A 27,712-nucleotide genomic window follows, 5' to 3' on the forward strand; every position below is an offset into this window, starting at 1 on the left:
AAACAAGAATCCGAGAGCAGCGGGGTCCCTACGGCCAAGAGCCTCCGCCAGGACCTCGGACGGATGGGCCGTTGGACCCAAGAGGCCAAGCAAAAGGGTTCCCCGGCGTTCCGAGTGTCGACAGGGGACCCAGCCTTGTCGCAGTGGCCGAGGGCGATGTTTGTGCTCACAGCCTCCGCGCGCCCACGGGCTAGGAAGGTTTCTTTTTGAGTTTGAGAAGGAATTGACGCGGCCTTCTCAGTCTCCAGAAAGCGCGGGATTGGAGCGCGGGGCTGGGCTGGGTTCCCAAAGGAACGTGAATTTCTGAACTTTTGGATTCTTGGAGGTTCGGGAATGGCAGCTTTGGCGTGGCCTGGCCCAGGCCGCCCAGAGCCTCCGCGTGGTCCAGGGCTGGGTTAATCCGGGTGGAGTTGGCCGAAGCCCGAAACGCGCGATCGGCCTCTTGCGCCCCAATGAAGTTGGTTTCCTCCTCCCCGCGCGGCCTCATGCATTTTCATTCCGAGCGGGCATTTTGTTTGCCGGTTGACATCAGATGCTAAATCAAGGGCTCCAATCAAGGCGCTGCGGAATAAAGGGGCCGCCTGTCTGGGCGCAGCCCCCACGGAGCCGTGGCCCCTTCACCTTTGTGAAGGAAATTAACCTCCCGCTATTGAGCTCCGGTCGCGGCCAATCTGGACGCAAAAGAGACGCGTGCTGGACGGGGGGAGGGGGGCAATCTGTCCTCTGAGGCAGACTGAGGCCTCGGAGAGGACAAGCCGCCTCCCCTGTGCCACCAGGAAAAGACAACAGCGAAGACTCCCCCCACCCCCACCTCCGCTGCCGTTCCGTTTGGACCCAGACTGGGCCGCCTGCCTCCATCCTCTGTCCAGCCCAGCCCCGAGGAAACACAAAAGGCAGAATCTCCGGGGGACAGGGCAGAGAACCCCACCAGTGCGTAGTGACCCTGATCGTCCAACACTGGGGAACAAATAGCCAAGCCATATAAAATGTCATACGCTCTGAGGAAAATGTCACTTTATTGAAAGAGAAGGAAACATTTTTCTGCAAAGCTCTATACCAGACAGATTTTGCTGAGTTTTACTTATGCTTAATTCCACTGAAGGTATTTAATTGTTTTGGATTTTCCCTCTGAAAATACCCTGGCGTAGAAATTAAACATGTAAAAATAGAGTCCACATGAGTCATAAGTTGTGATGGGGACTGTTGTTAGGCTTAGTTAATTAAGGGGTTAATCAAGTTGGTTAATCAAGGGAAAGATATTTGATAATTTTGTTTGTAATATTTTAATCCACACACTGAAAAGGGAAGAATGCATATAGTGAAATATATTTTGACAAGTCTCACCCTAGTTTTTAAAATGCTGTGGTGAGTGCTAGTCTCCCCAGAAGTTAGAAATCTTAAAATGAGTTTATCTAAAATTTATAAATATATTTCTATCTTAAAGTAACTGATGTTATTTCCTTGCTCTTTTGAGCGCTGATTAATAGTGCTGATGAAATTAGAAGTGGGAAAAGGATTCCGAGACAGCTTTGGCCAATTTTATTTTCTAATCACGAATCCCATCTGGATTGGAGAATAGTACAGGGCGGGGGCTCGGCCTGCTACATTCGGTCTTGCATATGTAACACTCCTTCTATTCAACAGATAACAGAGAGTTAGTCACCTTGTGAATCCTTTAAAAACAACAACACCCATAATTGTAAATAAGCCGTGGGGATGGGGAACCGGTACCGCTACCAACAAAAAAATAAAACAATTCTTGCCTGAGTGAATTCAAACAGGGCTCTGAATTTAGCCAAGGGAATCTATTGAACGCTACTGAGATACTGAGATTCAATGAATCTGTTTCTTTGTCTTTATTTGTGGCTTCTAGTCTTGCCAGCCTAAATGAAATCTGCTTTCAGACGGGTCAGTCAAAATAAATGGAAACTTGAAAGGTACTAGTATTGAAAACTAATTTCACCACCTGGGGCTGGGAAGGAATTGGGCTGCCCGTGCGCGCAAGCACACACCAGCGTCCTCCAAGCAGGTGTAGCCCAGCCTGGGTCGTGGATCGCAGCCGCCTTCTGCGTGATTTTCTCAGAACCTGTGTGCCCTCATGGATGGGAACATCGGGTCGAGATACTTGTCTTCGCTTGAGAAGAGCAAAGCGCCACCACACTGCGCCCCCGACGCGGCCTTAGCGCACGCGAGTCGGAGAAGGGGCCGCGTGAAGTTAAGTTGGGGGAAACAGCGTGGATTTGCACCCCTCCAGGGGGACTTCGCCAAAGTCAGTGAGCATAAGGATCCAAGGCAGACACCTAAGTGTCCTTCCCGGGCTTTAGGCGACTCCTCCCCTTCCTTCGGGGTCCTGGACAGCGCTTTGGAAAAATCCCGGGCCTCTGCATTTCTTGCCCTTGCGGACCCCGCGGTGGGTTCTTCCTCTGACCACTGCGGAGCCCGAGGCCACAGGCGCTGCAATTTCTCCTATCCTGGTGTGCGGGATGCCGTCGGGGCGCGCGCCGGGTTTCACTGTGACCCTCACCACGGCTGGAAATCAAAGTCAAGGCAACTGGGAGTTTGTAGAAAGCGCGAAGCTTGGAAATAAGAGCAGAAGCAGGGAACTTCTATGGAGGAGTTGGCTCCTTGGGGTGTCTAGAACAGGCCGCCCTCGCCTCACGGGAGGAGCCGGGCGGGCCCGCATTCTCACCCCACAGGGGGTAGCGCGTTTGGAGACGTCGGCGTTGGGGGGCAGTTGTCAGCGCCCCCCATCCCCACTCTGCTGCAGACTTCTCTTCTGGCTTCACAGAAGCCCCTACTCCCGGCCCTCAGTCCCTGGAGCCACAACTGGGCAGGAACCGTACGTTGCCGCTGCAGTGCCCGCCGCCCGGAGGGACCAGCGCCTCCCTGCGCCTGGCGCGCCGGACCCGAGCCGGTGAGAGGCTTTGTATTTGCAGGAATGAGGGGTTGTTGTGTCAGTCCCAGGGGCACGCGAGAGACACGCGCAGCCCGCCACCCCGCCCGGCCCGGCCCCAGGCACCTTCCGGGCCTCCCGCCCGCGGGCCGTTGCCTTTGTTCCGCTCATTAGCATAAAGCTGCCAGGGATCTCCCGTTTAAATAATTCCACACAAAAGGAGAGTGCATGAAAGAGAGCGAACAAGGGACGATCCGCGAGGCTGCGCCGTGCGCCCTCGCGGGGAGGGACCGCGCTCAAGTATTTCCCTCCCCTCGAGTTTCAAGTGCCCCCTGGCAATCTGCTGCGCGCCCATTATTCGGCCGGGGACCGACGGCGTGACTGGCCGCCCCTTTTATCCCCCCGAGAGTACCGTCGGGACCACTGCACGCTCCTTGAAGTGCCCTCAGGGCTGTTTGTTTTTGCCTCGGTGGGACCGTCGGGCTAGGGAGGGAGGAGAGCGGGCAGGAAGGCCCGGGCGGGCGGCGGGAAGGGCGGTGTCGGCGAAAGCTGGCAGAGGCGAAGCCTGGAAGGTGAGAAAGTCATAACCAGGGAATTAGGTCAGGGAGAATCAGGACGGCACTGGACTCATTGGGATGACATTGAACTTGGGGTGCAGGAGGTGACCTCCACCTGTGAAGTGCTGGCGGCAGCTGGTCCGTGCGCCTCGGTCTCAAACGGAACTGACAAAACCCAGCGAAACTGACCAGAAAGGCCGCGGCGACCCCGATCCTTTCCCCTTCCTCCCACCCCACTCACACCTGCACCCCACCTCGCCTGCCGTAGGAGGACGAAGAGGCAGCCAGGCTCCTGGGGGCCACAAGGGCATACTTGCTACCTTGGTGTGCGTTTTTGCTATGGGGTTAGGGGGTGCTCCTCCCCCACCACCGCAGTTCCTCTCCCCTCCGCCTTTCCCTCTTCTCCCGTCCCTGCTCTCCTCCCTAGCCCTTCGGTTCCCTCCTTGTGTCATCCGCCTCCTCTCTCTCCTCCTATCCTTCTCTCCCCTTCTGCCTCTTCCCTTTTCTTTCCCCTCCTCTCTTGCTCCCCACGGTCTCACCTGTCCCTCCTCTCTCTCCCCATCCCTTTCACTCCTAGTCCCTCCCCACCTGTGGTCTCCCCCGCCATGACTAGCCCCCTTCCTCTCTCCCAGCCCCTTCTTCCCACTGTCCCTCCCTCTCCATCCAGTTCCCCCAGCCCTTTTTGCTGTCTTTCTGCTCCTCTCTCTCCTCTCGTCCCTCTCTCCTGTGTCTTCCCTTGCTTGTTTCTGTCCTCTCTCCCTCTCTTCCCCCAACCTCTCTCCCAGTCTCCCATTCGTCTCCCCTACTCTCTTTGCTTCTCCCCCCCTCCTTCACTCTCCCCTCACTCTTCTCCTTGCTCTTATTCTCCCCCCACTCCCCATAGGCCAATGTGTGTTATTTTATTTGTCTAGAGAGAGCCTATTTGTTCAGTGATGTGTGGCCTCCTGGTCGCCTGCTTTAATGGGGGACGCGGAGGCTTGGTTTCTGTGAGCATTAGCATACAGCTGCCCTGCTCTGCGCCCCTGCCGGCGCTCACTTTATCCCAGCCTTATCATCACTTCTTCTTTCAACCAGAAAACAATCAACAGCTCCTCGCACTCGGCGACTTTCGAGCCCTGCTCCCTGCTTCTTGGCTAACACTGGCTCACTCGGGTGCTCTCTCTCTCTCTCCTCTCTCTCTCTCCCTCTTGAAAGGGTAAATATTGATTGGCTGGCTTTACATTTTATGCTCCATGCCATATTTCCTTCCCTCCCTCACTTCATCGTTGATTTTTCTCTTGACCTCCTGTAATGTTTGAGTGTAATAAAACCGTAAGAAGCCATTTTTTGGAAAGGCGGTGGTTACACTCTTTATTAAAAACCAACACCTGTCGGGAGAGCAATTAGAGGCATCAGAAGGCGGGGTTGTTGCATGTGATTTGGGAGAATAAAACTTTGGAAAATTAACTTTGGCTTTTTTTATTAATATTCTTTGCTTAAAACTGTAGAATTCCAAGATCAAGCTTAGAAGCCAAGATGTCCCCAGCTCAGCAGCAAGTGCTGAAATATGTAGAGATGCCAAGCATTCATTCCACTTACAGAATTCATGCCTTGTGCAAGCCAAGTCCAAATATTGGTCTCTTTCAAGCCCTTCCTTTTGCCAGGCTTTATCTTCACCATTATTTTCCCAAAGCCCTTAGAATAGTCAATTGCAAGTTATAACCAACAACTCTTGAATTCCTCTTTTATTCTTAGGAAACTTGTTCAGTGATAAAGTTTTCAAGTCTGAACAGATATGCTAAGATTCTTAGATTCAGGAAATTATTTAGCATATATGCTAAATATCCTGTAAATTACCCACTTTCTAAGTGTGAGATAAGGATTAAAATAATGTCACCCAATACACTTTGTAGACTAAAATATATTCTAGATATTTTCAAGTTTGCTGTGATACTTATGGAGCTCCAACACTCCTTTTTCAAAAGGCAGCAAAGGAAAACTTAATTGTCATATTTATGCATGATTTTGTATTAAGGTTGACATTGTCATTTGGGGTCACTTTTATGTGACTAGAGGCTTTTTAATGCTAATACTTGGTCACAGAAGTCATAACTGTTGATCTTCTGAGGTTGTTCTGTTAATCTCCATCCAAGGGTTCCAGGACCTGTCACAGAAACTTACTCCTTTTACTTATGAGTTTGACCCAGGTCCTTTCAGGGGAAAGGGATAGGGGAGGAGAGTTGCTTGAGCCGACTCATTCACCAGCCCCTGAAATATGGTTTCACGTGTGCTGGGTCTGAATTCTGAAAAGTGGACCAGTAGCAATTGTTCCCTATTCAAGTGACACAGTGTATACCATATGGCCAATGCTGGACCCTCCCCACAGTGACCCATGCATTTGTGGAAAATGCACATGTGAAGGAATTAGGAGCATTTATTGCTTGCTTTTGCCTGCCTTGGGAAAATCAAGAGTCCAGCATTCTGGAACAATTTTATTTTGCAGAAATATCAATATCAAATAACTTTGCAGTTCCAACAAGTTGGCACTTTGCAGCAGAGAGTTTGATAATGTGTATACAATACTGTAATGCCAGCTCTGATTTTCCTTCTAATAGTTGTGTATCCCTTATCTTGTGCCAATTTTTGCTCAACATTTACCTGAAATATAACACATGAAAAAAAACTGGAATTGTTCACAAAAACCAATGTTAAGCCCTGCTGTGGAAAAGCGTGTCACACTATCTACTAAGACAGACCCAATAAATGAGAACCATCTTATGTGCTGTTGCCCCTCATTCCTGAATCCATGCAGTTTCTAGTGGGCAACTAATTTGCTTTATTTATAAGAAAAAGGGTTTCTGATCCACATTATAGCTGACATGTACTAGGGACCCCCTCACCCTCGCCCCAATGCAAAGCAGCAGTGCTAAGGATCAAAGAAAGTGAACTTAGATGAACTTCCCGTTACCACCTTACCACGTTCTAATCTAAAACCTATGCGTGAACCCCTTGAGCATCCAACTTTTCTGTGACTTTAGGCTCCTTGTCTGCCATTTGAAACAGAAATACAGCCTCCTCCTTTCCCAAGGTCATGTAAGCTTTCCTACACAATCACTGCTTCCGATGTTGGACTATATAGATTTAATTTCTCATCCTCTGTTTACTAATTTTCCATTCTGGGCACATTTTCTTTTTTATCACCCATAAGTATTGCTGGGTAAACATGTGAAGAACTAACAAGACTGGCAGCAGAAGTTTCCAGGAAATCAAACAGAATCACACCCAAGGTAAAACAAGTTTTACACAGTATGATCTCATTTTATTGCCGAAATGGATTATTCTGCAGAGAAACATGCCTGGGATTTGTAAAGCGAGCCTGCCCCGGAAGAGAGGCACACGGCCATGTGCCACCTACTGGGATGATAGAAAACTACAGGCATAAGTCAGGAAGGAGAGGAATGCACAAAACCACCAGGGGCTGGCTTCACTGTCATACCAGGCTGCTGAGAACTTTTCTATTTCTACAGAGCAAGTTTCCAGGAACTAAATAAATGAAAACCATAAAGGGGAGACCCTACCTACAACTAAATGATGCCTGGCCACGCATACATGGGCAGGTGGTAGCGATTATAGCGTAGGTAGTCAAGAGTGCTTCTCTCCACCAGGGTTTTGTAGATGGATTCCTCGAAGACTCTTTTGAGGTATTGCCTGGGCTTCTCAGTCAGGTTTATTTCCTCATCTTCTATCTGATGGGCTAACTGCTCTATGGAAGGAAGGTCTTCCTCCTGTAAAACACAGTAAGAGGCCAGATACAGAAATTAATTGGACCCTGCACAGTTGTAACAGGGCAGTTTCGTGAAAATGAAAACAATAGTAGTCAGCTGTGCAAGGATGGTCACTTTTTTCCTAGCTTTTGAAAATTTATTTTTAATTGTGGCAAAGTATACAATAACATAAAATGTCTTATGTTAATAATTTTTAGGTGTACACTTCAGTGGCATGAAGTACATTCACATTGCTGTGTAACCCTCACCACTGTCCATCTCCAGGACTTCTTCATCTTCGTCAACTGAAATGCTGTCTCCATTAAACAGCAGCTCCCTACCCTCCCATCCTCCAGGCCCTGGAAACCACCTCTGCCTCTGTGAACGTGACTACACAGGCACCTCCTATGAGTGGAAGCGTGTAGTATTTATTTTTTGTGACTGGCTTATATCACTTAGCATAATGTCCTTAAGAGTCATCCAGGTTAGTAATTTCAAGCCCTTCATTTTCAGATAAAAATCATCATACTTATTTTGTTGTCGTTGTTGTTTCTGTTTGTTTTGTGAGAAGGAATTTCGCTGTTGTTGCCCAGGCTGGAGTGCAATGGCGTGATCTGGGCTCACTGCAACCTCCGCTTCCCGAGTTCAAGCGATTCTCCTGCCTCAGCCTCCCGAGTAGCTGGGACTACAGGCGTGGCCCACCACACCTGGCTAATTTTGTATATTTAATAGAGACAGGGTCTCTCCATGTTGGTCAGGCTGCTCTGGAACTCCCCACCTCAGGTGATCTGCCCGCCTCAGCCTCCCAAAGTGCTGGGATTACAGGCGTGAGCCACTGTGCCCTGCCCGTTTTAAAAATAATAATAATAATAATAAAAAGGAGTGATTAAACCTTTTTACTTGAAAGGTCCTAGATGGTTTTCTTGGTTATAATTCCCAAGAAATGGGATTTTAAAACCTTAGAATAAATTCACGGTCAAGTCAAATTTTATTGATACATTTGAAGAGATAGGGCTCAGAAAGAATAAAGTTGTTTGAAGTTGAGAATCCGATGCTGTACACAGGTACAGTGTAGTAGCGATTTTCCCAACATTTCATTATTAACATTTTCAGAGACAAGTTGAAGAACTGTCCAGTGGGCACCTGCATGCCCCCGCCTGGACTCCACAGATAACATCTGCTATATTTGCTTCACCGCCGCATATCTGCCCTCCAGAGTAGGGTACTTCTAGAAAGCACATCCCCCAGGGTTGAGCTGGGTGCTTTCCAAACACCGTGATTCTTGAACATCACCGTAGATCAAGAGTCAGTGGACTCCGATGGTACATTTATTTCAACTTCCAATAATTCCTTCTATTTTGAACAGAAAAGGCAATTACTTGCAGGGTTTTGTTGGACTATTAACTTACTAGTGATAAGAGCTTATAGATAGAAAAACAGACTCAAGCTATATGGAGGCATAGAGTCACTGCCACTTGGCTAAGCAAGACACAACAAGGTGTTGGAGATTATGCACGCATTGGAAAGAGCAGTCAGTGGGGGCTGCAGGAATTCAGAGTCAAACCAGAGGGATAAAGGCAATGATAGGGAAAAAGCAACTGATTCTCACAACTAAATACTGGAGGTGCTGAAAACTTTGGGGGCACCAGTAAAGCCTCGTGGATATATTCTGCAATGTATATGAGGTTGGCTCTTTCTTCCTTAATTTTTCTGGAGAACTGTATCAAACCAATCAAAAACAATTACCTTATTAAAATTATACAAGATTTCGAGCTTATATTGTATGCTGCTGTTCTGACACTGGGTTAAATAGTGTAAAATCACTTTTAAAGTTTATTTTAGGCAAATATTGCTCTAGATTGTAAACAGATTTTTGGGCACTTGCCTCTTGAAGTATGACCTGTTATACTGTGATCATCTTCTTTCACTGTGCGACCACCTCCCCTCACAGTATGACCACCTCCCCTCAGTGTGACCACTTCCCCTCAGTGTGACCACCTCCCCTCAGTAATGACTACCACCCCTCACAGTGTGACCACCTCCCCTCACAGTATAACCACCTCCTCTCAGTGCGACCACTTCCCCTCAATGTGACCACCTCCTCTTAGTGTGACTACCACCCCTCACAGTGTAACTACCTCCCCTCCCAGTATGACCACCTCCCCTCAGTGTGACCACCTCCTCACTCACAGTATGACCACCTCCCCTCAGTGTGACCACTTCCCCTCAGTGTGACTACCTCCTCTCAGTGTGACCACCTCCCCTCACAGTATGACCACCTCCCCTCAGTGTGACCACCTTCCCTCAGTGTGACCACCACCCCTCACAGTGTGACCACCTCCCCTCACAGTATAACCACCTCCCCTCAGTGTGACTGCCTCCTCACTCACAGTATGACCACCTCCCCTCAGTGTGACCACTTCCCCTCAATGTGACCACCTCCTCTCAGTGTGACTACCACCCCTCAGTGTGACCACCTCCTCACAGTATACCACCTCCCCTCAGTGTGACCACCTCTTCTCAGTGTGACCACCTCCTCACTCACAATATGACCACCTCCCCTCAGTGTGACCACCTCTTCTCAGTGTGACCACCTCTCCTCTCAGTGTGACCACCTCTGCTCACAGTGTCACTGCCTCCCCTCAGTGTGACCACCTCCCCTCACAGTGTGGCCACCTCCCCTCTCACAGTGTTACCACCTCCCCTCTCACAGTGTGACCACCTCCCATCACAGTGTGACCACCTCCCCTCTCACAATGTGACCACCTCCCCTCTCACAGTGTGACCACCTCCCCTCACACAGTGTGACCACCTCCCCTCTCACAATGTGACTCCCTCCCCTCAGTGTGACCATCTCCCCTCTCAGTGTGACCATCTCCCCTCACAATGTGATTACTTTTTCTTTCACAGCATGACCACCTCCCCTCAGTGTGACCATCTCCCCTCTCACAGTGTGACCACCTCCCTGACACAGTGTGACCACCTCCCCTTTCACAGTGTGATTACTTTTTCTCTCAGCATGACCACCTCCCCTCAGTGTGACCACCTACCCTCACGCAGTGTGACCACTTTTTCTCTGTGTGACCACCTCCCCTCAGTGTGACCACCTACCCTCATGCAGTGTGACCACTTTTTCTCTCAGTGTGACCACCTCCCCTCAGTGTGACCACCTCCCCTCAGTGTGACCACCTCCCCTCACACAATATGATCACTTTTTCTCTCATAGTGTGAATACCTCCCCTCTCACAGTGTGACCACCTCCCCTCAGTAGTGTGACCATCTCCCTTCACACAGTGTGACCACCCCTTCCTCCCCTCATTACCCTTATGAATTCAACTTCTTTAGATTCCACATGTAAGTGAGATCATGCAGTATTTGTCTTTCTGTACCTGATTTTTTTTTTTCTTTTTTTTAAGACAAGGTCTCACTCTGTTGCCCAGACTGGAGTGCAACGGTACGATCTCGGCTCACCACAACCTCTGCCTCCTGGGTGCAAGCAATTCTCCTGCCTCAGCCTCCCGAGTAGCTGGGATTACAGGTGCACACCACTACCGCCTGGCTAATTTTTGTATTTTTAGTAGAGACGAGGTTTCACCATGTTGACGAGGCTGTTCTTGAACTCCTGACCTCAAATGATCCACCTGCCTCGGCCTCCCAAAGTGCTGGGGTTACAGGCCACCGTGCCCGGCCGTACTTAGCATATTATACTTAGCATAATGTCCTCCAGGTTCATCCATGTTGTTGAAAATGACAGAACAGAACTTCCTTTTTTTTTAAGGCTGAATAGTATTCCATTGTGCATATATACCATGATTTCTTTATCCATTCATCTGCCGATGAACACTTAGGTTCAGTTCATGTCCTGGCTATTTTGAATAGGCTGCAATAGGCATAAGAATGCAGATATTTCTTTGATACACTGATTTCATTTGGATACATACCCAAAAGTGAGATTGCTGGATCATATGTAATTCTACTTTTAGTTTTTTGAGGAACCTCCATACTGTTTTCCAAAATGGCTGAACCAATCTACATTACCACCAACAGTGAACAAGAATTCCCTTTTCTCCACATCCTTGCCAACCTTTTATCTATAACAGCCATACTAACAAGGGTGAGGTGGTAGCTCACTGTGGTTTTAATTTGCATTTCACTGATGATACATGAGGTTGATCCTTTTTTAAATATATCTTTTGGTCACAGTAAGTCCTCATAGCGTCCTAGAAACTGTAACTTTAAGTGAGATAACATGTATCAAAACAAATTTTACCATAGGCTAATTGGTAAGGACAAGAGTGAAGTTCCGACAGCATATTTGTGGTCACTAAAACATCACCAAACTTCCAAATAAAGATCAAAAACACTTCTAATATTAAACACTAAAATAATTGTGGGCTATAATACATTTAAGAAAGATTAACATAAACAAGTAAGGTAATTATTTACCGAATTATTTCAGTTCTGGGTGGTGGGTTGCTGGAGCCTATCCTGGCAGCTCAGGTCACAAAGCGGGAACCCATGATGAACAGGACCCTTCCCATCACAGGGTACATTCCCACCCACATCTGCACCCACACTCACACACACTGGGACCATTTAGACATGCTAATTAACCTTTTGTGTCTGGCTCTTTTCACTTAGCGTGGTGTTTTGTTTTTTTCTGATCTTTGAACTCCAGTGTACCTGGTGAAAACCCACAATGCACACAGACATGGGCAGAACATGCAAACTCCACAGACAGTGGCCCAGGAATGACTTTCTTTTCCTCATCAATGTTACAACGAAAGGATGTTATTTGAGGACCTACCGCATGTCTTCTTTTGAGAAGTGTCTATTCAGGTCCTTTGCTTATGTTTATATCAGGCCATTTGTTTTCCTGTCAGTGAGTTGTGTGAGTTCCCTATATATTTTGGATATTAGCTAAAATTGGATATCATACATCAAATCAGATGTATGATTTGGAAATATTTTCTCCCAGTCTGTGAGCTGTCTCTTCACTCTGTTGTTTTCTTTGCTGTGCAGACGCTTTTACATTTGATGCAGACCCACTTGTCTGTTTTTGCTTTTGTTGCCTGTGCTTTTGGTGTCACATCCAAAAAAATCCTTTCTGAGACCAATGTCAAGAACTATTTCTCCTATGTTCTCTTCTAGAAGCTTTACAGTTTCCGGTCTTATGTTTAAGTCTTCACTCCATTTTGAATTGATTTTTGTGTATGGGCTGAGAGAAGAGTCCGATTTCATTCTTCTGCATGTAGATATCCAGTTTTTCTAATACCATTTATTGAAGGGACTGTCCTTTCCCCATTGTGTGTTCTTGGCACTTCTGTCAAAAATCAATTGACTGTAAATGTGTAGGTTTATTTATGACTTTGTATCCTGTCCCACTGGTACATTTATCTGTTTTTATGGCAGTACCATGCTGATATGGTTTGGCTCTGTGTCCCCACCCAAATCTCATTTCGATTTGTAATCCCCATGTGTCTGTCAAATAACAGAGGTGTTTGGATCATGGGGGTGAACCATGCTGAGAACTATGCTGTTCTCCTGATAGTGAGTGAGTTCTCATGAGATCTGATGGTCATAAGTGTTTGGAAGTTCCTCCTTTGCTCTTCTCATGCTCCTGCCACCTTGTGAAGAAGGTGCTTGCTTCCCCTTCCACCATGATTGTAAGTTTCCTGAGGCTTCCCCGGCCATATGGAATTGTGAGTCAATTAAATCTCTTTCTTTCGTAAATTACTCAGTCTCAGGGAAGTTCTTTATAACAGTGTGAAAATGGACTAATACACATGCTGTTTTGATTACTATAGTTTTGAAATATATTTTGAGATCAGGTAGTGTTATGCCTCCAGTTTTTGTTTGTTTGTTTTTTCTCAAGATTGTATTGGCTATTTGTGGGTCTTTTGTGGTTCCATAAGATTTTTAAGATTGTCTTTTCTGTTTCTGTGAAAAATGACATTGGCATTTTGATAGGAATTGCATTGAATCTGCAGATTGCTTTGGGTAGTATGGACATTTTAACAATATGAATTCTTCTAATCTATGAACACATGGTATCGTTCCATTTGTGTTGGCTTCAATTTTTTTCATCAATGTTTTATAGCTCTCATTATACAGATCTTTTAACTCCTTGGTTAAAAACTCCTAAGTATTTTTTTTATGCTTTGTAAATGGAATTACTTTCTTAATTTCTTTTTCAGATAGTTTATTGTTAGTGTATATCAACAGTATTACTATTTTTTTCTAGATGGAGTCTCACTCAGACTGGAGTACAGTGGCATGATTTCGGCTCACTGCAACCTCTGCCTCCTGGGTTCAAGAGATTGTCCTGCTTCAGCCTCCTGAGTAGTTGGAATTACAGGTACCTGCCCCCACGTCTGACTAATTTTTTGTATTTTTAGTAGAGATGGGGTTTCACCATGTTGGCCAAGCTGGTCTTGAACTCCCGACCTCAGGTGATCCGGCTGTCTTGGCCTCCCAAGGTGTTGGGATTACAGGTGTGAGCCACCGCATCTAGCCAACACTACTGACTTTTGTATGTTGGTTTTGTATCCTGCAACTTTACTGAACTCACTCACCAGTTCTACCAGTTTTTTTGTGGAGTCTTTAAGGATTTTATGTATATAAGATCATGTCATCAGCAAACAGAGACAATTTCACCTCTTCCTGTCCTAGCTGGATGCTTTTTACTTCTTCTTTTTCCCTAATTGCTCTGGCTAGGACTTCTAGTCCTATGATTAATAGAAGTGGCAAGAGTGGGCATCCTTGTCTTGTTCCTGATCTTAGAGGAAAAGCTTTCAACTTTTCACCACTGAGAATGATGATAGCTGTGGGCTTGTCATATATGGCCTTTATTGTGTTCAGGAACATTCCTTTTATACCTGATTGTTGAGAGTTTTTTTTTTTTTAATCATGAAAGGATGCAAATTTTATCAAATGCTTTTTCTGCCTTCTAGCATAATGTTTTGAGGTTCATGTGCTTTGTATCAGTACCTCATTTCTCTTCATGGCTGAATACTATTCCATTGTGTGGCTAGACCACATTTGTTTATCCGTTGATATGTTGATGGACATTTGGGTTGTTTCCTCCTTCTGGCTGTTCTAACCAGTGCTGCTTTGAAGATTCTTGTACAAGCAATCATTAGAATACCTCATTCAATTCTTTGTTTGTTTCTTTTGTTTTTTTTGAGATGGAGTCTTATTCTGTCACCCAGGTTGGAGTGCAGTGATGTGATCTCAGCTTATTGCAACATCCACCTCCTGGGTTCAAGCAATTCTCCTGACTCAGCCTCCTGAGTAGCTAGGACTACTGGTGCGCACCATCACGTCCGGCTAAGTTTTGTATTTTTAGTAGAGATGTGGTTTCATTACATTGGCCAGGCTGGTCTTGAACTCCTGACCTCAGATGATCTGCCCACCTCAGCCTCCCACAGTGCTGGGATTACAGGTGTTAGCCACCACTTCCAGCCTCAGTTCTTTTGGATATATATTTAGAAGTGCAATTGCTGAGTCATATGGTAATTCTGTGTGTAACTTTTTGAGGAACCATCAAAACATTTTCTATTGCAGGTGTAATTTTACATTCCCACCAGCAATTCAGTTCCCATTTTCCCTACATCCTTACTGTTTCCCCCCTTGTTTTGTATTAGAGCCATCCTAGTGGATGTAAAGTGCTATCTCATTATGGTTCTGATTTGCATTTCCCTAATAATTACTGATGCTGAACATATTTTCATGTAAATAGGTTTACTTCTGGACTCTGAATTTTATTCCATTGATCTGTAGATCTATTCTCATGCAAGTACCACACTGTCTTGGTTACTGTGGCTTTGTAGTAAGAAAATGTGAGTTCTTCAACTTTGTTCCTTTTTTCCTCCAAGATAGTTTTGGCTATTTGGAGTCCCCTCCATTTCCATAGGAACTTAGGACCTGCATTTCTTTTTAAAAATGCCCTTGGAATTTTGATAGGATTGTACTGAATTGTAGAATTTTTGGGGTGGTATTGCCATCCTAACAATATAAAGTCTTCAAATGCATGAATACAGATGTTGTCCCATTTATTTAGGTAGTCATTCACTTCTTTCAAAAATGTTTTGTAGTTTTCAGTGTATAAGCCTTGCCCTATTTTGGTTAAATTTATTCCCAAGTATTTTATTCTTTTTAATGCTATTATAATTGTTTTCTTAATTTCATTTTCAAATTATTAACTGCTAATATGGTTTGGATGTTTTGTCCCCTTCAACTCTTATGCTGGAATGGGATCCCCAATGCTGGAAGTGGGATCTGGAGGAGGTGTTTGGGTCCTGGGGAGGATCCCTCATGAATGGCTTGCTGCTGTCCTCGTGGTAATGAGTGAGTTCTCACTCTGAGTTCACACTAGATCTGGTTGTTTAAAAGAACCTGGCACCACTTCCCTCTCTCTTTTGCTCCCTCTCTTGCCATGTGATACACTGTCTCCCCCTTCACCTTCCATCATGATTGGAAATTTCCTGAGGCCCTCACCAGAAGCAGATGCCAGTACATGTACTTCATGTACAGCCTGCAGAACCACGAGCCAAATCTCTTTTCTTTATAAATTACCCAGTCTCAGGTGTTCTTCTAAAGCAATGCAAACAGATTAATACAACTGCTAATGTAGATAATGGATTATTGTGTGTTGATTTCATATTCTGCAATTTTGCTGATTTCATTTCTTAGCTCTAACAGTTATTTTGTGGATTCTTTAGGATCACATCACCTGAGAATGGAGATAGTTTTACTACTTCCTTTCCAATGTGGATGTCTTTTATATCTTTTTCTTGCCTGATTGCTCTGGCTAGAACTTCCAAAACCATGCTGAATATAAGTGGTGAAAGCAGGCATCCTTGTATTATTCCAGATCTCAGGGATAAGAATTCAGGTTTCAGTAATTCATTACTGAGTGTGATGTTATCTGTGGGTTTTTCATAAACATCCTTTAGCAGATTGGAGAAATTCCCTTCTATTGACAGTTTTTTTGTCAAATGCTTTTTCTGCACCAATTGAGATGATAGTGGTTTTTCCCCTTTGCTTTGTTTTGTTTTGTTTTGTTTTTTTTGATACGGAGTCTCGTTCTATTGCCCAGGCTAGAGTGCAGTGGCACAATCTTGGCTCACTGCAACCTTTACCTCCTGGGTTCAAGAGATTCTCCTGCCTCAGCCTTGTGAGTGGCTGAGATTACAGGTGTGTGCCACCATGCTTGGCTAATTTTTTTGTATTTTTACTAGAGACAGGGTTTCATCATGTTGGTCAGGCTGGTCTCAAACTCCTGATCTCAAATGATCTGCTCGCCTCGGCCTTCCAAAGTGCTGGGAGTATAGGCGTGACCCACTGCGCCCAGCCTCCTCTTTGTTCTATTAAAGTGGTGTATTACATTGATTCATTTTTATATGTTGAACTACCCTTACGTTCCTGGGGTAAATCTCACTAGCTGGGTGTTTAGTCCTTTAATATGCTGCTGGATTTGGTTTGCTAATAATCTGCTGGCTATTTTTGCTTCTAAATTTAAAAGGGATGTTGGTCTGTAAGTTTTCTTTTCTTGCAGTGTCTTTGTCTAGCTTTGGTATTAGGGTAATGCTGATCTCATTGAATAGTTCCAACCTCTTCTGTTTTTTGGAAGAGTTCAAGAGAATTGTTGTTAATTCTTTAAATGTTCGATAGAATTCACTAGCGAAGCCATCTGGTCTTGGGCTTTTCTTTGTGTGAGGTTTTTGATTATCGATTCAAGGTCTTTACTTATTATAGCTCTGTTGAGATTTTCTATTTCTTCTTGTGTCAGCTTTTAGTTTGTTCATTTCTTTCTTTCTTTTTTTTTTTTTTGAGACAGAGTCTTGCTTTGTCGCCCAGGCTGGAGTGCAATGGCATGATTTCGGCTCACTGAAACCTCCGCCTCCCAGGTTCAAGTGATTCTCCTGCCTTAGCCTCCTGAGTAGCTGGGGTTACAGGCATGTGCCACCATGCTGGGCTAATTTTTGTATTGTTAGTAGAGACGGGGTTTCACCATGTTGGTCAGGTTGGTCTCGAACTCCTGACCTCATGATCGGCCCACCTTGGCCTCCCAAAGTGCTGAGATTATAGGCGTGAGCCACTGTGCCCAGCCTAGTTTGTTCCTTTCTAATAATTTGTCCATTTCATCTAGGTTATGTAATTGGTTGGCAAATAATTTTCATGGCATTTTCTCATAATCCTTTTTCATTTCTATAAGGTTGATAGTAACGTCCCCACTTGTATTTCTGACTTTAGTAATCTGAGTCTTTTTTCTTAGTCAGTCTAGCTAAAGGTTTATCAATTTGGTTGATCTTTTCAAAGAACTAACTTTTGGTTTTATTGATTTTCTCTATTTTCGTATTCTCTATTTCATTTATCTCTGTTCTAATCCTTATATTTATTTTCTTCTGCTGGCATTAGGCTTAGTTTGGTTTTCTTTTCCTAGTTCCTCAAGTTATAAAATCAGGTTCCTGATTTGAGTTCTTTTTATGTAGGCACTTATAGCTTTAAATTCTGTTTTCTTTGGATCTCATAAATGTTGGTATGTTGTATCTTAGTTTTCATTCATCTATAAGCATTTCTAATATCCCTTTTTTATTTCTTTTATGATGCACTGGTTACTTAAGAATGTGTTATTTAACTTCCACAAATTTGTGAATTTTTCCAATCTTCCTTCTGTTACTGATTTCCAGCTTCATTCCATTGTGGTTGGAGAATATACTTTGTATGATTTTAATCTGTTAAAATGTATTGGCACTTGTTTTGTGGCCTAACACATGGCCTATCCTGGAGAATGTTTTGTGTGCACTTGAGAAGAATGTGCATTCTACTGTTGAACAGAGTATTTCATCCATGACTGTTGGGTCCACTTGGCTTATAGTGCTATTGAAGTCATCTATTTCCTTATTGATTTTCTATCTGGTTGTTCTAGTCATTACTGAAAGTAAGATACAGAAGTCTGCATTATTATTTTAGAACTATTTCTTCTTTCAATTCTGCTTTTATTCATATATTTTGGGGTTCTTTTGTTAAGTGAGTATATGGTTATAATTGTTATATCTTTCCTAAAGGATTTTGAAGGATCATTTTGACTGAATAAAATTTCACCTTGGTCAGTGATACTGTGGCTTTGCCTGTAGCTAAATAATGCAGTGCCAGTGTTCCTCTCTTTACCGCCACAAGAGCATTCACGATATCTTGGAATGAGTTTGCTTTTTAAAAATAAACGTTATATTCTTTTTTTTTTTGAGACGGAGTTTTGCTCTTGTCACCCAGGCTGGAGTGCAATGGCACAATCTGGGCTCATTGCAACCTCCACCTCCCAGGTTCAAGCAATTCTCCTGCCTCAGCCTCCCGAGTTGCTGGGACTACAGCCACCTGCCACCATGCCCAGCTAATTTTTGTATTTTTAGTAGAGATGGGGTTTCACCATGTTGGCCAGACTGGTCTCGAACTCCTGACCTCAGGCGATCCACCTGCCTTGGCCTCCCAAAGTGCTAGGATTACAGACGTGAGCCATGGAGTTTCACTCTTGTCTCCCAGGCTGGACTGAAGTGGCGCCATCTCAGCACACTGCAACCTCCGCCTCCTGAGTTCAAGAGAGGCTCCTGCCTCAGCCTCCCAAGTAGCTGGGATTATAGGCACCCGCTACCATGCCTGACCAATTTTTTGTATTTTTAGTAGAGATTGGATTTCACCATGTTGGCCAGGCTAGTCTCGAACTGCTGACCTCAGGTGACCCACCTGCCTCATCCTCCCAGAGTGCTTTACACTCTGGGATTACAAGCATGAGCCACTGCACCCGGCCCACATTATAATGATTCTAATCTTCATAACAGATGACTTCTAACAACATTCATAGATAATAGATAGGGAATAGTCTTTTCTTACTTTCTTTACATGTGGAAGGAGAAGAAAATTGATATACCAAGCTCTAGGATATCATAGTTAATAGGATTGAACTTCTGTACTTCCCAGAAGACAAGGTAGAAAGTGAAATAAAATGGGTTACATCATTTGAATATTTAAAAAATTTTAATTTTAATTATTATGAGTACATAATAATTGCATATATTTATGGAGTACATGTGATATTTTGATACAGGCATACAATGTGTAATGATCAAATCAGGGTAAATGGAGTATCCGTCACCTCAAGCATTTATCATTTCTTTGTGTTAGAAACATTCCAATTCCACTTTTTTAGTTATCTTAGAATATAAAATAAATTAGTGTTAACTATAGTCACCCTATTGTGTTACCAAATACTAGATCTTATTCATCCTATCTAACTGTATTTTTGTACTCATTAACCACCCCCACTTTATCCACCCCCTCCTTGCCACCCTTCACAGCCTCTGGTGCCCATCATTCTACTATCTCCAAGAGTTCAATTTTTTTTTTTAAGCTTCCACACATGTGTGAGAACATACAGTATTTGTCTTTCTGTGTCTGGGATATTTTACTTAACATAATGTCCTCCAGTTCCATCCATGTTGTTGCAAATGACAGGACTTCCTTATTTTTATGGCTGGGTAATAGTCCATTGTGTATATAGACCACATTTTTTTTTATCCATTCATTTGTTGGATGCTTAGGTTAATCCTCTATCTTGGCTATTGTGAGTAGTGCTGCGATAAACATGAGTGTGTAGGTATCCCTTCGATATACGGATTTCCTTTCTTTTGGATATATACCCAGCAGTGGGATTGCTGGGTCGTATGGCAGCTTTATTTTTAGCTTTTTGAGGAACCTCCAAACTGTTCTCCATAGTGGCTGTACTAATTTTCACTCCCACCAACAGTGTGCGAGGGTTCCCTTTTCTCCACATCCTCGCCAGCATTTGTTATTGCCTGTCTTTTGGATGAAAGCCATTGTAACTGGGGTGAGATGATATCTTGCTGCAGTTTTGAGTTTTATTTCTCTGATGATTAGTGATGTTAAGCATTTTTCATATACCTGTTGGCCATTTGTACCTCATTTCAATATATGAGAAAAGAAATTACTATTATTCTTTAGTGCAGGCTATTCATTTTATTTTATTTTCCTAGTACCAAACTCTTCGGTGAAATTCCTGCATGTCTGCTCATGTGGCGGTCATTTCCACAGCAGCCTGTCTCCACTGTCACCTCTGTGGCTGCTCACGGTGGCTGGCACTCCCTGGGCCACTCTTCTGTGCCATCGCACATTTCCCCTCTGCTACTCCTCCACAGCTCTCTGAGGTGGGAACAGCTGGCCCCAGTTCTGCAGGAATGGGGGGGTCTGGCCGAGGCCACATTGCGTAGTCCAGCTGAGCTAGGCAGACACCACTCTACGCATCACCACTTCCTGTGGCCTTTCCCACCTGACAAACGAAATGCTGAAGATAAAACAGTCCTCCAATGGAGGTTTTTTCTTCCGGAGGTTTCATTTTCTGGAAATCTACAAGACCCACAAGAATGGCTGGAGGGCCTTTAGTGTGTATCTTGGGCAAATGTCTGTGGCCACTTCTGATCTGCTGCCTGGGCCTGCTGTCCACACTGAGTTCATTCATAGCAAACGGGTTCACAGCAAATATCTGTACACAGGTAAAAGTTTGAGGGTATCTCAGTGAGTTGTATGAAAAGTGGTGGATGCCTTGGGCTTGACAGTTTCCGTGGCTTCCCTTTTAAGCTTTAAGACTAAAACCCCCTGGCCTTGTGCACAATGTTAACTGAAGAGCTCAACTCTGGGGTTAAGAAAGACGGAGGCACAGAGTTTTGATGGGATCCCTTGGAAACGAAGGGCCGTTTACTGTAGGGGCAGTTGGAAGCTACAGATGACATTCTGTGAGGAAGGAAGGTGTCTGAGGAGCTGAGCATTCAGTGAGCCCCAGGCTTACAACTCGGGTTCAGGTTTCCACTTAGGTTGGCCTCCTGCAGCCCTGGGTGAAGTACAGGGCCCTGTTTGGCCTGCAGCGCCTTTAATGGATTCCATCACCACATGCACGCCTTCAGCAGCCTCTGACCTGGGCATTCAGCCACCCAGCCCTCCACTCCCTCAGTTGCATTTACCTGCTGGATCCCAGGTCACTGCTGTTTGGTTTGAAATTTAAACCTGTGTTTCCCAATCTAAGCCTGCTTCAGATTAGGAAATGATTTACATTTCCCAGCCGGACCCTGGGAGTGAAAATGAAAGTGGGGGCACTGAGGAGAAGGTCCCAGGATACCCACTTCGGCCCCGTATGGTTCATTAACCATGTTCCCACCTTTGAGGTGAGACACCCCAGAGTGCGAAGCTTGCTGTGTCACCATGGAGCTTTTTAAAATCTCTAAGCTGGTCGGGCGCAGTGGCTCATGCCTGTAATCCCAGCATTTTGGGAGGCCGAGGCGGGGGGATCACCTGAGGTCAGGAGTTCAAGACCAGCCTGGCCAATATGGTGAAACCCTGTCTCTCCAAAAATACAAAAATTAGCTGGGCGTGGTGGTGGGTGCCCGTAATCCCAGCTACTTGGGAGGCTGACGCAGGAGAATTGCTTGATCCTGAGAGGCAGAGGTTGCAGTGAGCTGAGACTGTGCCATTGCACTCCAGCCTGTACAACAGAGGGAGACTCTGTCTCAAAAACGAAACAAAACAAACAAACCAAAAAAGCCAAAAAAACCCCACCCCTCTAAACTTCAGTTTCTTCACTCGGAAAGTCAAGATGATAACAGTGGCTCCTCTACCCTCCTTAAATCACAGCAAGAGCTGGGATTAAGTGGGGAGCACACCGGGAACAGGGTGTGTGCTCTCTAGCGCTGCCGTCCAATAAGGCGTGTGGGCGCTCCCAGGTGGAAGTGACGATGGAGACGTGGGAGCTGCCCATATAGACAGTAACAGGAGGTGGAAGCTAACCCAGGCCCCAGCCCTTGGCTGAGTGAAGCAGGGTAGAGCCAGGCTGGAGATTCACCCACGCACTGAGCACAGCTGTTAACGTTCCACAGTTCTGCTAGAGACTCTCGTATTGAAAGAAGTATTTTAACTTAAAGTTTCACAAATACCTCATTATTTATACTGCAGAGTCAAATTTCATGCTGAGCACAGAGCCCTTGGGCTATGCAGCCTGATGTCCAGTTAATTCTGTAGTATTTTGAGAAAGAAGTTCTGGTTATAAAAGGAGTGTGCTTTTGAGGCACACTGGATGGCTTCCCTGTACATCTTTAAAACAACACACACACACATGTTCCGCAAATGGCTGGCAAACACAGGCAGAAACTAAAGGAATGCAACCTTCGTTCTTGAGGGCAAGTAGATGCAACTCAGATTCAGTTTTCTGCCAGCACTCTGAGCTGATCAGAAAAATACAGTTCCTTGTAAAAAGGAAAAAGAAATTTGCCCCCTATAAAAAGATTTAAATAAAATCACTTTCCCTGAAATATCACAGTCTGCATTTACATGCTCCGCAGTTTGCTTATATGAGATACAGTTGTTTTAAAAAGTAAAACCATAAAATGGGAATGTAGGGAAAAGTCTAAATGATCAACAGCTATCAGCTGCTTATAATTTGCAAGGAATAATCCACATATCCATTAATCACTCTTACCTCCTTGGAGGCTAAGATTTGGCGTAACTCTTTCCTGAGATCAATAAAACGATCGTGGAACAGGGCCAGGCACCACGGCTCGGTGAAGTAGCTGGTAAGGAAAGAAGAGACTCAGTGAGCTGGCAACCCTCTCATTACCACTAATAAAGTATTTACCTGCTTTTTTGCCTTTATAAATTACAGTTCTGGCCTCATTGCAATCGTTTGCTCATAAAATGTCTTGTGGAACAGCCTGACCAATCAATTTTTAAAATGGATGTTCCTGCTGTAAGGCCAGGTCCCATAATTACATTTAAAGTGGTTTAATTCAGAGCTGGGGCAAGACCCAGTGAAGAATCCTGATTTTATCAGAATTTAAAAGCCTGAAGACTTGTAAAGAACGGTGTCTCCATTATCTGCCCTCGTTTGAGAAAAACAGATTGCAAGATTAACTGCTGCATAAATAAATTAAATTTGGGTAGACAATAACACAAATGTTGTTCATCATTAAGGTTTCTGGATTAATAATGGCCAGAAAAACAGGCTGCCTTGCTGCTGCAACATGCTGTTCGCACGGTCGCATCGATGCTGAACTGAATCTCTTGTAGGAGAGCTGTATTTTTTGGTGTTCAGATTTGCTAACTTTTCACTGAAAGTTGAAATGCTTTCTTATATGGAGAATAATAAGATGATCCTTTATTTAATTGGAAAATTTGATGCATTTTTGGAATAACCAAGAACTCTTACTGGTATTTTAACTCTTGCTTTAAGTGTCTTGGAACAGGGAACTTAACTGCTTCAGGGTCCAAGCCATGTCGCTCAGGTGGGCTTTACTCTCCTGTGGATGTGAGCTAGCTGTCCTTATTACTGTGTACCGATGTTGTGTGTGTGCACAGCGGAAGGAAAAACCTGGCACCCCCACGTGGACGGGCACCTTCTGTTTTCCAAGACAAACAGTTCTTAGGGATGGAGGTAAAGTGTCCCAGAGGCCACAGGGCCACTAGAGGACAGACACAACGCCGAGAGTCTGTGTTAGGGACAACCTGGCACTCGGCAGTATAAGGCCTTGCCCCGCACCCACTTGCTGGACCAGAAGACGGCATCCGTTCCTGATGACTCGCCCGCGTTGCTGTTCAGGTGGTATGTTCATCCAGCTGTTAACACACCGTCTTTCCTCAGCAGCTGAAATCCCTCATGTTTGTTTCTGTGGCACCATCAGAGCTCCCACCCCCTTGGTTTTGGGGGTCTACGGCCGCCTCTGTCTGGTGGCGGAACCACCACTGCTTTCCTCACTTCCAGTGCCACCTGTTCCAACAACTCAGGTGCTCTCGGGCCATGCTCCCCGCCCAGCGCCTTTACTACTCTGCCCTCTGTGCTGCCCGTTGGGGACCCATCATCGTCTGCTTCAGAGAGGGAGTTCTGTGAAGTGCCACTTCCCTTGGGAGCCCACTGTGGCCTGTCACGAGCTCTGGCCCTCCATCTAAACACCCAGGTTCCCACAGCCTTGTCATACAGAATAGCGTCACTGCCCTAAAAAGCCCTCTCTGCTCTGCCTACTCACCCTCTCTCCTTCCCTCCCTCTGAACCCCTGGCAAATTAATTTTGGAGGAACTTGAATTGTATTAGAGAAAATGGGGGCTGTGTAACAATTTTTGTAAAACATTAAAAAAATCCTAGTGTCCAGGTTTTATTTCAGAAATAGAGTGGTGTTCTCCCAACCACACTCCACCACACATCACACTTGCCAGCAACTCTAAAGGGAATGGATTTGCGACTTGAGGCTGTGCGCTCCGGGTGCCCATGGTGGCTGGCCCAGGGATGGGCCTCGGGGCCCAAAAGCTCCTGGCAGAGACCTGCATGGTGAGGGCAGGGCTCAGGCCTGGCTGCTTTCCTATATCCAAGGACAACTTTAGCACCAGCTACAGGCTCCCAGGTGAGGGTGGCCAGGAGGGGTGAGGGTGTCTGGGATCCTGTGGGCTTCCTAAAATCATCCTACAGCAGCAGCATGGCAGCTTTCATCATTCAAATTGGAAAAGCTCTGAATTTAACCAAACCTATTTAACAATTGATCATAATGTTGAGTCAAATGAAGGTGGTTTCCTTTTGTTACAAGAATGTTAGGAGGAAATTATGCTTTAATAAAAGTTTTAGGAACCAGGTATGATGTGTCATTCCTGCAATCCCAGCACTTTGGGAGGCCAAGGTGGGAGGATCACTTGAGGCCAGGAGTTCAAGACCAGCCTGGACAACATAGTGAGACCCCCACCTCTACAAAAAAAAAAAAAAAAAATTAGCCAGATGTGGTGACACATGCCTGTGGTCCCAGCTACTAGGGAGGCTGAGTTTGGAGGATCACTTGAGCCCAGGAGTTTGAGGCTGCAGTAAGCTGTGATCACGCCACTGCTTTTCAGCCTACTGCACTCCAGCCTAGGTGAAGAGTGAGACCCCGTCTCCAAAAAAATAAAAATAAAAGTTTTAGACCTCCCCCAGGTTGAATGATTTCTATGCTTTAGGCTCCTTCTGTATCCATAGGAAGGAGAGAAGCATCTTGGATCCTGGCGAAACTTAGGGCCAGGTTTCCGCCAGGTACTTATGGTGCCATCAGCATTTGTGATGAGCTTTTGGGAAATTTGTATTTCCATGAATATTGTGAATTTTAAAAACAAAAAATATTAACTTTTTTTCCCAATTTATATTCAAAAGGGGAAGACTACTAGGAGCCATGAAGTACCCCACACAGCCTGCCATCTAGAAATCTTCAGGAGAGAGGGCCAGGTATGCACATGGCCCCAACGTGCTTTTTAAGGGGCTGTGTGCATTTGGGTGTCAATGCCACAAAAATCACTTTTGCACAGCTGTGAGAAAAAAGTCACACCTTTTGAAGACTGAAATAGAAGACCTTACTGTCTCTGTTCATGCTGCCAATGGCCAGCCTGGTTTATTTGGGAGGACTTAAATTCCCCGTCACTTCTTCAAATAATACACTTTTCCAAGAAGCCCTGGGAGATTTTGACTTGCGGAACTGAATTAACCATTTCTGGTCGATATAGTCCAATCGTTAAGCAATTGACTAAATGTCTCCAGAGGTCATCCTCACCCGCTCATCCAGGCAGTTTCATCGACAGACTCATAAACAGGGTGGGGATGTGAAGGCCGGCTTGGCCATTGGGCACGCTGAAGCCTGAGGAAAGCTGATCAACACGACACACTGGGAGAAGTTGTAGGAAAAAATCCAACACATCTACGGGGAAAGAGAAGTGGTAAAGGTGTCCTTTAAAGGCCGGGATCTCAACTCCAAGGCCAAGGCCTTCCTGGCCAGCAGGAAAGGAGTGCTGTGACTGCAGGTGTGCCTTTTCCAGCACTGGCATGGCGTGGCAGGGCGCGATGAACTACGCACCAGGTGGCAAAGAGGAGGCAGGTGGCAGGGAAGAAACACATCACTTTTTCCAAGATTTTGTTTGTTTGTTTGTTTTTAATAAAAAGCATTCTAATTTTCTCTTGGCATGAAAAACAAAATTTCTGCTTTTAGAGCTGTTCACAGGCTCCCCAAGCTGCCACTCACGTCTGCAGAGAGGGCTGCTGGAAAGTCAGGAGTCGCTTTTTTCCGGGCAGGCAGCTGCCACCAGGGAGACCTGCGGGTTTCCTTAGAGAATGATGCTCTTGCTTGTACATGTCCTTTCCTGCATGGCGGAGGGCAGACTGTTCTCCTTCTAAGATGCCTGCCTGAACGTCAAGCTCAGCCATGAGTCTCAATCTTGTGATACGAGAGGATAGAGCGTAGCTAGTGGGGCTTGCCTCTCTATGAAGCAGCCTGTGTCATGTCTCCATTCGATACACAGAAGGTAGGCGGTGATAAATATCATGGTAGCAAACAGATACCCAAGGCCAGGTATGATATACGATGCATCTACTTTGGCCTGAATAACATTTGGAATTTGGGTTTCAGGCCTTTCTTTGATGAGTCAGATTAGGCAATGCTGTGTCCTCGCTTTTGTGTGGCAGCCATCAGCTCAGTTGCCGAGGATGCCTTCCGTGGTTCGTCCTTGCTTTCCCACCAGCCTGGCCAAAATTGCTCCTCTCCATGGGTCACAGCAGGCATCTGGGTGTGCCAAGCCTGGCAAGAGGTCTGGGTGAGAGGGAGGCAGGATTGCAAACCTGTTTCCTAAAGCCCCTTTGCCCCATGACCTCTTCCATGGTGGGATGTCTGCTAAGAACACTAGAACTATGTCCTAGCTTTCTTTTGTCTTCTATCTATCCATCCATCCATCCATTTATCCATCCACCCATCTATCTATCCATCCATTTATCTGCCCACCCATCCATCCATCCATCCATCCATCCATCCATCCATCCATCCTAACAGGTCTAGTGAGGCCTTCCTAAACCCTGTTTCCTTATTTCCAGTGGCTGCTTTCCTCTGGTCCTCTTCCTCTGCTGCATCACTCCACCCTTCAATGAACATCCCTTCCTTCCCTGTGCTTCCATGTAGACTTTTCTCCCTCTCTTCTCTGTCCCAGGTGTCTTCAGAGCTTCTGACATTAACGGTTGCAAAATGGCAGGGAAGGAGAAGACCTAGGGTTCAGTTCTTTGCCATGAATAAAATATGGCCCTCGCGCCTGTGTCAAACATGTGACCGGCACTGAGGGTACCATGGTGAGAGAAAGCCCCTGCCCCCAGAAATGCACACATGGTGGGTGGGGGTGGGGAATATCAGAGTGCACATGGTGGTTGGGGGTGGGGAATGTCAGAGCTGCTTATGATGGCCTGGCATGGCAGGGCTGCAGAGGGGTGCACGCTGGGGAGGTGGGGGCTGGAGTGGGCTTGGCGAGGCCTGGCACTGTGGCCTTCTTGAGCTCACTTCTTTGTCCTCTCAGCAGCTTCATCCCTAGGCTACCTCTTGGGCTAGTGTTTGCCAAACTTCAGTCACTTGGGAATCAATCGTTTTCTGTGTCACTACATTACTGAATACTTCCAAATTTTCTTTAAAAATTTTTGTTTA

At 45.5% G+C, this 27,712-nt stretch overlaps 1 protein-coding gene and 1 long non-coding RNA gene across 2 annotated transcripts in view; one reads left to right on the plus strand and one right to left on the minus strand.

Moving 5' to 3' along the window:
- Window positions 1-4,236: 4,236 nt before the first annotated feature.
- Window positions 4,237-26,833, plus strand: LOC117068392. The gene is made up of 3 exons (XR_004431100.1): window positions 4,237-6,716; window positions 7,412-7,677; window positions 25,417-26,833. It is a non-coding gene; the product is annotated as an uncharacterized LOC117068392 (long non-coding RNA).
- The window catches only part of CFAP61 (cilia and flagella associated protein 61), a 308,416-nt gene continuing 287,435 nt past the window's right edge, over window positions 6,732-27,712 (minus strand). The window contains exons 26-27 of the mRNA XM_033185470.1: window positions 22,735-22,825; window positions 6,732-7,214 (exon numbers count right to left, since the gene is read on the minus strand). Of these exons, the coding sequence (XP_033041361.1) occupies window positions 7,014-7,214; window positions 22,735-22,825 (292 nt within the window). The 3' untranslated portion in view covers window positions 6,732-7,013. The remainder of the gene's footprint in view (window positions 7,215-22,734; window positions 22,826-27,712) is intronic.

This window comes from Trachypithecus francoisi, unplaced genomic scaffold, assembly GCF_009764315.1.
Source record: "Trachypithecus francoisi isolate TF-2019V2 unplaced genomic scaffold, Tfra_2.0 Lachesis_group21, whole genome shotgun sequence".
Lineage (NCBI taxonomy): Eukaryota > Metazoa > Chordata > Mammalia > Primates > Cercopithecidae > Trachypithecus > Trachypithecus francoisi.